The 10000-nt window shown below is 45.2% G+C and overlaps 3 protein-coding genes across 4 annotated transcripts in view; all 3 read right to left on the reverse strand.

The window, feature by feature from the left end:
* The window catches only part of ltv1 (LTV1 ribosome biogenesis factor), a 5645-nt gene extending 4303 nt beyond the window's left edge, over positions 1-1342 (reverse strand). The window contains exons 1-3 of the mRNA XM_043220785.1: positions 1176-1342; positions 703-834; positions 416-610 (exon numbers count right to left, since the gene is read on the reverse strand). Coding sequence (XP_043076720.1) covers positions 416-610; positions 703-834; positions 1176-1178 — 330 coding nt within the window. The 5' untranslated portion in view covers positions 1179-1342. The remainder of the gene's footprint in view (positions 1-415; positions 611-702; positions 835-1175) is intronic.
* A 466-nt stretch (positions 1343-1808) lies between these two features.
* Positions 1809-9581, reverse strand: capn9 (calpain 9). 2 transcript variants are annotated; one of them, XM_043217985.1, is made up of 20 exons: positions 9221-9581; positions 7798-7867; positions 7252-7370; positions 7048-7181; positions 6789-6957; positions 6606-6689; positions 6440-6525; positions 5682-5759; positions 5441-5601; positions 5193-5350; positions 4910-5118; positions 4465-4501; positions 4286-4366; positions 3344-3401; positions 3193-3257; positions 2961-3029; positions 2803-2881; positions 2618-2734; positions 2443-2501; positions 1809-2284 (listed from the first exon to the last, which is right to left on the reverse strand). In XM_043217985.1, exons 1-20 carry the CDS (start codon positions 9425-9427, stop codon positions 2258-2260), a joined length of 2067 nt encoding a protein of 688 aa, XP_043073920.1. In that variant the 5' UTR covers positions 9428-9581; the 3' UTR covers positions 1809-2257. The 2 variants fall into 2 exon arrangements, with proteins under 2 accessions (XP_043073920.1, XP_043074686.1); XM_043218751.1 differs by lacking the exon at positions 9221-9581 and adding an exon at positions 7980-8080.
* Positions 9582-9675: 94 nt separating this feature from the next.
* The window catches only part of taf5l (TAF5-like RNA polymerase II, p300/CBP-associated factor (PCAF)-associated factor), a 5608-nt gene continuing 5283 nt past the window's right edge, over positions 9676-10000 (reverse strand). Inside the window, exon 7 of the mRNA XM_043219955.1 lies at positions 9676-10000. This exon is cut by the window's right edge and continues 1572 nt beyond it. The gene's annotated coding sequence lies outside the window, so the exon portion shown is untranslated.

Raw genomic sequence — 10000 nt, forward strand, 5'->3', positions numbered from 1 at the left:
TAATATCACCTACTTTTGGATTAGTGAGTAACAAGACCAGATTCACTAAAAGCTGAAGGCTTGGCTATTAGTAAGAACTTCCTCAATTTTACGTTTTTACTGGAAATATGTCAACACCAAACAATTAACGGCTGTGCCGGAAACCCTAATTGAAAAAGCTCAGGTTTCGTATTTCGTTTTCAAATCGACCTGCGGGTATCTAACTCGTTATCTGATTGAAAAAAGCTTTTTTGTTGATAACGGTCATTATATAATCAATAATGGTGCACAAGACGCATCAGCTCAGGCCTAGATGAATGAATCCTGGAGTAAGACGTACTTTATTAAAAAGACTGAATGCGTTATTTGGTGATAATGTATATTTCTTTGTCATTTTTGACCAGGGCTGATGGCGGGTGCTGGCGAGCGGCCTTACAGGGACGTCGGCGTCCTCTTCCTCCTCGTCCTCTTCATCTTGTGCAGGATTTGGTTGCGCGCCTCTGCGGTGGCGAGGAGCAGAGACCAGCTCGGCGGGCCGGGACGCCTCTCTCAGGTGCTGCAGGTAATTGTAGTCGTCGTCGAAGAACACTCCGAACTTGCGCTGTTCCTCCCTCCTCTTCTCCACCTCCACCTGCGAGAACAAACACCAGCTTCAGCGACGCGGTCAGGAGGAACGTTATGGCCGCGTAACCCTACAAAACCGGTCGGGTGTGTTTGTTTTACCTTGGCAGCGGGCAGGAGGACATGCTGAGGTGCCGTCTCATCTGCAGCGAGAGGATCTTTCTGACTCCTGTGCACCAGGTGAAAAGACACGGCGTTCTTCTTATTGATGAAGGCTTTCTTCTTCCTGTGAGGCTGGAGAGAGACGGACCACAACTATAGCATTATACCCTAACTCTGACCGCGGGATCGTTTTAGTCACTTTTGGGTTCATTTTATTTCCTCTATGAGTGTTTGGCACAAATGTTTTACAATAAACACGCTCCATACTATAATTAGACCGCTTCCAGTATTGTTAAAACGATTTGTAATCAAAACTAAAGCGTAAACCTTAACTGAAACAAGTCCATTTCAGCACACAGACACCGTATGTCGCATAAAACGACTAAATTATTTCATAAACAACAGTGTAACGTGTGATTTACGCATTTACCACCCTGACAGCTAAACATATAAACAACACTTGAGTTACTCACCATTCTGATAAATTAATGTATTATCCGAACGTTTGTATTGAAAGTACAAAGTGAGTTTAACAGCATCAACGTTATTAAAAGCGAACAATGAAGCATTAAATAACAGAAATCCTTCTGTCAGCTCGAAACACATGGACGACGGCGGCCATTTTTGGACTACACCATCCGATTGACGGAAGAAGGAGCGATAGTTTTGATTAAAAAAATAGCTTATAAACCACAAGCTATTATTTATATATAGTGTTACTTCCTATCTGTATACATATGATTTAAAATGATGTGCTAAAACGATCGGATAAACGACAGCGATGCCAGGGGAGACGGTTATAATCAAAGAAACCCCCCCAGAATCAATTTTGGTTTAGTCTAAACGAGGGACGTGACGTACTGATGATGACGCTCCCCACAACTTTTATTATTCAGAAATTATACACTTAACTTTTATATTCCACCACATTGTATTGTCTTGTCTTTACTAATATTATTTTTACTAATATTATAAATAATATAGACACACCGGCCCGTTTCATTTTCGTTTATTTGCTCGCTCTGCTTCATTTCATGACATGCTGCCCGTTTAATTTCTTTTTCCTGGAGTTGAATGACTTGTTTGATATCGAACGAGGCCCAAGCTTTTTGTCAAACATTTTTTTTTTTTATTGAACACATTTCAGCTATCGGATGTTTTATCACAGCTTCTCAGTAACAACAGCCACGGCACCCGTTAGTCGTTTTTATTCGTTTATATCCCTGATCTTAGCGATCCAGCAGCTCTGTGAATAATAATACATCTTGCAGTTTTACAAATTCTTGCAACGTCCCAGAAGTGTGAATATGCCTCAAACCACAAAAAAAAAAAAAAAAAAAATACAGTAAATATGCCATCGAGAACAACACTGGAGGGTTGCTTTTTTCCAAAAAAAATAATAATAATAAACTTTCAGGTAAATCTGTAGTCAGTGGTGATGGGAAAGAGCCCACAAACAAAGAAAAACGTGTAAAAACTGTTCAGCATGACAGAAAAAAAACAAAAACAACTGCACAGCTGACTCCATCCATTCCTGCTGGATTTGGTTGAATCCTCATATGTTCATAGACAACATCAGGAACTGTGAAGAAATTACGATGTATTAATAACTTTGCAACACTCCTCAATAAAACACATGAATCAGGATTTTAAAAGCAACACGTGCTTTAAAGCGTCGCCTGAAGCTGTTAAATAAAGAAACTACTCAAAACTAGAAAAGAAAAAGCAATCATGTTTTACCTGCACCATGTTCAGACTGATCACTCCTTTCTTCTGCTGATCTAAGGCCTGGAAAACTCCTGTAAAGCAAGTCAAAAATCTAGATTTAAATGGCATGATTTTTATGTGCGCATTAACACGGTAAATATCAAGGCGCAAATGAGTAAACCGCAGAAAGCCAAAGGTCACGACGCACTGAACATGTTCTCCAGGCGCACGATGCACGTCAGGTAGTCGTCGAAGTCGATCTCGAAGTTTTCATCCGCGAACCTCAGCCCCACCAGCTGCAGCAGCTTGTTGTTCAGAGACATGCCTGCGGGGAGAGAAGGCGAGTTGAGCTCGGGTCAGACGCGTTCCGGGTGAACGACCCGCTGCGTTTACCTGCAGCGTTCAGAGCGCTGCGCATCTCGTAGGAGGACATGCGTCCGGAGCGGTCCGAGTCGTAGGACAGGAACAGCATCTGCGGCAGCACACAACTTCGGGGTCATTCTGAGACATTAGGGAGGGGATACGAAGCGAACGAGCAAATGCATTCTTACGATCCACTTCTTCAGCTTATCCCAGAAGACTTTGAACTCCTCGAACTCCAGCATCCCGGTGTTATCCACCTGCGCCCGGTTCAGGAAAACTCGGAGACAACGACATAATCAAAAGGCGTAGGACTCAGCGGAACAGAAGCGGGCTGGTTTAGATTAATCGCGCGCGCGCGCACACACACAAGCACGCAAACATGCGCGCGCGCACACACACACACACACACCGAGAGGATACATCCATCAGGTTTATGATGCTGTGGCAGGTGTTGAGGGTCAATCCGTCGAACTTCACCTCTTTCCCTGCAGAGAGACAGTCGCGTGTTGGCTTTTTTATTTTTATTTTTTTTTGCGGTTTTGATGGTTTTGGGTTAACATGTTTGACTCACTTCTGCTCAGGACATTGTTCAGCACGTGCTGCAGCTCCCTGGCGCTGATGGCTTTATCCTGCGCGGAGTGAAAGCACCGTGAAACGCGCTGTAATTCACGACTGCACCCGACGAGGGCGCGCGCGGCCCGCTTTAGGATTCCCAAACTTTTGCCAGTCCTTTATTTAACGTTTCAATAATTTAGCAACACATTCTGTGTTCGTGTCGGTAAACAGTCGTGCAGAGAAACAGACTAAATCCTTTTTTTTATTATTGTTTAATTCTATTAATATTTACTTAAAATTCCTTGCTAAAATCTAATCATTTAAATCCACAATTGCACATTTGTTCTTAAGTCAATTAATGCTCACATGGCATGCATTTACATTACAGCATATCATATCATAGCATATCATGCATTGATTTTTACCTAGATGGCATTTAGGCTTTTATTCTGAAGAGTTATGGAGAGGAACTACTTTTCAGTTAAGTGTTATTTTAACTAATAAAATGTTAACTATGCATTTAATATTTGGAGGTAATCTACTGTAAATAGTATTGGTGCAATTATTATGGACTTAAAATATTTTTTTTGAACATTATCTATTACGCATTGCAATTAGTGCAGTATTCATCACATAAAGAAATAGAAAATTGTTTAAAATTTAGAGTCATTTTAGGTGCCTGTGTGGCTCTTTACTAAATATAAATATACATTTATGTATGCATACCTGCTTATTTATTTTCTTCTTTTTTTAAATTAATTGTTGAATGTAAAAATGATATAATTGCACAACGAATGCAAGCAAACACCGAATGCTTAACAAAAGATTTGTATCCCCTCGTATGCGCAGTAGCCTATATACAGCACATATGAATGGATATTGAAATCAACCTTACTTTAACGTCACGTTTTTAGGATTTCATATTTGTTTGTCATTAATGCTTCATCAGGTTTCTCACCGATCCGGCGATCTGTTCAAACAGCCTCCTCAGGCCCTTCTCCTCGTCCGTCTCCTCCTCGGGAGGGTTCGGCTTCGGCGGCTGGGCGAGTCAAACAGAAAAACACGTCATCAGTGTCTGTCAAACCATTTCCGCCCAGTAAACGAGTCTTTCTCTAGTCTGTAAACGAACCGACTCACATCTGGCAGATCCGCTTTAATGGTGTTTCCCATCTCACTGCAAACGCAAAACACGTCACAAACATTAATCTACGGGCTATAATGAGCGACTCGTATTAAAAAAGGTTGAGTTTTATTTTATTTCCCAACATGCACTGAAGCAAAAACATGCATATAGTTCACTACGGTTATAATACTTTTATGATTATATGTTATTGAAACGCATGCACGCACACACTAAGATTATTTGTGGCTTTCACGCTTTTATATACAAAGCTATAGTGCAGTATAATGCTTTGAGTAGTATAAAATACTTTAAATGGTGCAGTTTTGTCTTTTTTGGAATTGCATCAACTATGTAAAGACCTGCATGAAGAGCCAAATGTTATTTTTCATTCAAAACAAAACAAAACAGCATATCTAGAGTTTTGCACTTTCGTGCTTTTAAATGCATCTGATGACATACATGGCTCCGGCTCTGTTCTCCGAGAAGATCCGGATGAGGAAATCGGCCTCGTGGTGCGGCTGGAAGGTGGTGGGCACCAGCAGGTAGTTTCCCGGCGGCAGTCTGAAGCGCTCGGACACCTCCCTCATATTGATGTACGTACGACTCCGCGCTTTAGAGCCGTTGTAGCGGAAGAAGTCCTTCCCCTGGTGGTCTTGCTCGTCGGGAGCCTGAAGGAGAGCAGGCTTCAGTGGAGCAAGAGGCGCTACGTGAAGTTCTCCCGCGTGTCTCTCGTCTCCCTCACCTCGTAAATGGCGAAGCCGATGGTCTCCATGTCGAGCCCCTCTTTCCTGAGCCGGCGGCGGTTCTTCTGCATCAGGGCCACGATGACGCTGCACAGCTTGTCGCCGTCGTCCGGATGCTCCAGGCGAAGCTTAAACTGCGGGTTGGTCCAGAATGTGTCTGCGAAGGGACAGGCATACAGAAGAAGGAAAACGCATGAGCGGGGTTCGCACGATGAAACCGGCGCGGGGTTCGCCGCACGCTACCGACCGATGTAGTTCCTGCAGCCGCCAGCGGTGGAGCCCCTGATCCAGTTGCCCTCAAACTGATTCACCTCCCACTTCTTGCTGACGTCGTCCGACAGAGAATCGGCCGTCAGGTTACAGATCTCGATTTTATCGTAGTTGGCTTTGAAATCCCCGAACTCCATCCTGCGGGCACAAGTCACCAAGCTCACCGAATGGCGTTTCAACGGGCTCCTCTCGAGCCGCGCCTGACGGGCCGTACGTACCAGAACTCTCCGTCATCCAGCGAGTTGTGCAGCAGTCGCTTCTTCTCCGAAGAGTCAACGGCGTTCCATTCCCTGGCGCTGAAAGACGAGGTTTTAAGAAACAGACGAGGTGTCGTTGATGAAATAATGGAAGCCTGTGGCTCTTTTTACCAATGTAATAAATCTCAGAGCGCACGCAAAATGCAACAACAAACCTATCATGCTATCTTGCGTTTGAAGGAACGTTTGAGAGCCCAAAAGTACTTATTTTCTCGAAATCAAATGAGTTTCAATCACGGTTTATGATTTCGCATTGAATTAAATAATTACCCACATCCGAGTTTATTATATCATGTATTTTTTGTCACGAAATATGGAAACATGCAGGACTCAAGTTTACACGCGCCGTGCAGAATCTACACAATTAAAGACCTGAATGAAGACTATAATGAAGATATAGTCCCCAAGAGAAAATTATTAGCTCTTTTTAGTACAGAAAAATCCTTCTGGTCACACAATATACATATACACGTTTGGTGTACGTGAACCAAATAATTATGACATCTTTCATATGCAGCTATAACATGCATTAAGTTCCTGGAAATATGTGAAAATATATTCAGGTCAGTAGTAAAAAAAAAAACATGCATGTTCCTTATTTTGGTAAATAAATTCCATCTGACCTCGGCTGTAGCTAATGATGTTTTTTATACCGATTGCTACGAGTTCACATTTAATAAACAGACTTCATTCAGGTGTCGCCGCTAGCGGACGCTTACTTGTCGCTCCAGGGTCCGTTCCACTCCACCTGACCCCAGGGGTTACGAACGCGAATCAGCTGGACCTTCGCTCCTCTGTAGTTGACCTGAGGAGACGAGACGAAAGAGATAACCAAGTACAATAAATAATGAGCGAATCTACGCGAGGCGGAGTTGCTGTAATCACCTCGTCCACTCCGGTGATGGAGTAAGCGTGGCCTTTAACCAGACCGGTAGTGGTTTGCGCTTCGGACTCGGCCGAACTTGTGATCTAGCGATAGGAAAAAACACAAACGCCTGGAAATCAGGGCCGTCGCTTTTGCTATCGATGCTTATTTATTTATTTTGAATCCAGCAAAGCTCTGCTCACGTCGATGGAGCACCCAAGCATGGATCCTCTCTCCACGGCTTTCTTGAGGATGAGGAAGAGGCTCGCGGGGGCGCTCTTCGTCTCGTACATCTCGCCCACGCCGCCCGTGAAGTCCTCCATCGCCTCCATGGTGCTTCCTCCTTTCAGGGACTCATAGCTGCCGTTCAGCCTGAGAGAGAAGCAGCGCGGGAGATGATTGACTTACTCAAACGGATCTGACGTCTAGATGCGTCGAGGCGTATCTTGTTCAAGCGCATACTTGGCATAGGCCTTCTCCAGAAGCGCGCTCCAGAACTCGTTGTTGTCGGCGGAGTGCAGAAACACCAGCTTGTTCCTCACGCACGGGAGCCGGTCGTCCACCACCACGTCCATCCATTTATTATGCTGCCAGAACTGCACGACACGTTTGATTAGGGTTCGAGGTCATTGGGGAAACTGTTAGGGTTCAGGAGGCGGGACTCACCTGGAAATGAAAGATTCCGGCATAGCCGCGATCAAAGTCTTGGTCGTGTGGTACGACCCTCTTTAGTGTTTCGTCGTGGAGGGTCAGGGAGGCGATCGCTGCCAACAACCAGCAGTCTCCTGCGAGGCCAAACACGGCAAGTATTAATGCGTCGCAGCGTTGAGGGTAATGCAAGTTACCTACCCAGATTACTTTTCCAAGTAACTAATGAAATAATGCATTACTTTTACATTTACAGCTAAATATTACTCTTAAACAAGTAACGCGAGGTGCATTTATTCACTGAAAACTCCTCAACCATTTCCCTTTTGGTCTGAAAGGGGCCTTAAAGTTGGCAAAAATATAACTTTTTACTCCATTACGTTCCATATAAGTAACGCATTCCGTTACTTCTTCATCGACTAGCGCTATATTGTAATGCATCACTTTTATAAGCGACCTTCCCCCAACATTCAACCTTCATTTTTATTCTTCGGTTGCCGGAAGCGTTGGGGCTCGATTTTGTCATTAAACACTTCAGCAACCTGAAACGACACGAAAGCATACCCAGCTGCCCCTGACAGATGTCAGTCCTGGTGGCTCCTCCTGTGATGAACTTGGGGTCTTTGCAGATTTCCTGAAACATCAGAAAAACATCAGTCAAACCAAATAACGCATCAGGGATCGCATAGCCCCCATCTCGCAGATATGCTGAATTTGAAAACACCAATCCATCAATCAGCCCCCACCTGTGCCATCTATCCATTTTAAGAAATCTCCTGAATGCAGCAGTGACAAAAATGCCGGATACTATTAAGTTATTCGTGCGACAATGAATCTGAACAGTTTTTCCCCCCCAGACGACATCACATGACCCGCGTTTACCGCAGATCGAATGAAGCGTTTGATTGGAGAACGCCCGTGATGCCTGCGCGAGGCGTGTTCGCATTCCTAGCGCGAGCCCACGGCCTCCGCGCGCCGCATATCTCAGGTCGCTCTGCGGGAACGCCCTGGAATGAAATGCAGTTGTAGTTTCATTCAGAGGTCCTTGAAGTTTTACAAGCCGGACGGAGGGGTGTGGAGCGCCGGCAACCTGTCAGACTCAACCTAGTACTCTATTTCCACCTAGAACGAAACTACATCCACTTTCCTGTCGATCGCGCGATGCAAAGTAAACAATGCGTTCCGCGCGCGCCACAGATGCGTAGGTATTTCTGACGCGCTGCGAGGCATCAGTCTCCAGCGGCTTCGTTAGTGCCCTCTATGCGTAAATGCTATCTCTGTTGTGATCAGGTGCGTTTCGCGAAAAATACTTTGAAACCAATGCGGCTACGACCAACTTTAGATGCTTTTAGGAAACGCAGCCCCGGTTGATACGAGTCCCGGAACTCGCACGACGGGTTTCGACGCGTCACAGTCGCGATCTAAAGCATGCAAATCGCACGTAAAGTTAGAAGTCGTGTGCCAAAACCGACGGAACGTGCGTAAACCATAATTGCTGAACGTAAAAACCACTTCCAACCCATTCATCGGTAACACTCACTCACTACTGACTGCGACTTTCCTTAATTCCTAATTTGCTGCTTATTAATAGCAAGTTTGGACATTGGGTATGATTAGGGATATGTGCTTAACTACTACTAATAGAAGGCTAATATTCTAATAGTATGCATGATAAGCAACTAGTTAAGAGACCCTAAAATAAAGTGTTACTCTTTCATATAAGGCATGAACATGAGGAGCATGGGATTTAAGAGTTCCATCAACTTCTTGCTTTATAGATTACATCACAAATTCACCCACAATTCCCTCGGCAGTACCATCTAAACGTTTAGGTTTATCCGCTCCACCGAGATCTTGCTCCATCGAATCCAGGCGAGTCTCGTTTGCTTGGTTGATATTTCAGTAAGGTCAAAGTGGTCCATTTCATCCCACTCTACTGTACGCACCTGATCCAGGAAAACCGCCATGCATACTGCGGGTCACTTACCCCCGGCCTCTTCCATTCAAAGTTAACCGGGACCCTCTGGCTGAAGAAGAGCGAGTCGTCCCTGGCTTGGAAGTCAGGATCCTCGAACAGCTTCCCCTTTTGCAAACACTCCCGGCGGAGCTGCTCGTACGTCTTCCCGTCCGCCTGGGTGCTCTCCACTAGGGTCGCCTGGCCGGAGCCGCTCGGCATGGTCACGCTGTAGGGCATCTTCAAAGCAAGCTCCGAAAACCTCAGACAGGACACCGGTCCGGAGCAGTGAGCTGCGTCGTGTGAGACGAACCCAGCCGCGGCGGCCGAAGGACAGGCTCTTCAGGTTGGCGTCACGCCCATCAGGAGCAGAACTGGTTTGGGTGAAAGCCGCCACACCTGCGCGCGAGGAGGCGGATCGGATCCCGCTGGAGAGCTTTACTGCGGTGTTACCGCGCGGGACGCCACAAACGAGATCCAGACAGCCGTGAAATGTTACAAAAATATATTTACAAGTATCAGAGCGGTGCAAAAACTTTTTCCTATTCACTTTTGAAGACAAACGCGTCGTGATTAGCAACTAGGAACACAAAGAGTCATCATTCAATCATTCAGTCCATCCAAACCGTGGCATCTAAAGTATTTTTTTTTTCTTGTTGCAATAATACTAAACTCAATCCCTAGTGAAGGTGGGAATAAGAACTAGGAAGATGACCGCTTGATCCAGTCCATCGGGCTTCCTGGAGAACGGTGCCGGACGTGCTCGCTTTTACAAACAGAAACGAGCTCAACTGAAAATACAGACACGCAAAT

The sequence above is a fragment of the Puntigrus tetrazona genome, chromosome 1 (genome assembly GCF_018831695.1).
Source record: "Puntigrus tetrazona isolate hp1 chromosome 1, ASM1883169v1, whole genome shotgun sequence".
Classification (NCBI taxonomy): Eukaryota; Metazoa; Chordata; class Actinopteri; order Cypriniformes; family Cyprinidae; genus Puntigrus; species Puntigrus tetrazona.

Bases quoted from the DNA above. Each gene is read 5' to 3' on its own strand.
- capn9 (XM_043217985.1), bottom strand. From the start codon at position 9,427: ATGCCCTACAGCGTGACCATGCCGAGCGGCTCCGGCCAGGCGACCCTA. The intron at 5,760-6,439 runs GTAAGCGTCCGC...CTCGTCTTTCAG, and splicing joins AACGGACCCTGGAGCGACAA to CGCCAGGGAATGGAACGCCG. The intron at 3,402-4,285 runs GTGAGAAACCTG...CACTCCGCGCAG, and splicing joins TTGAACAGATCGCCGGATCG to GATAAAGCCATCAGCGCCAG.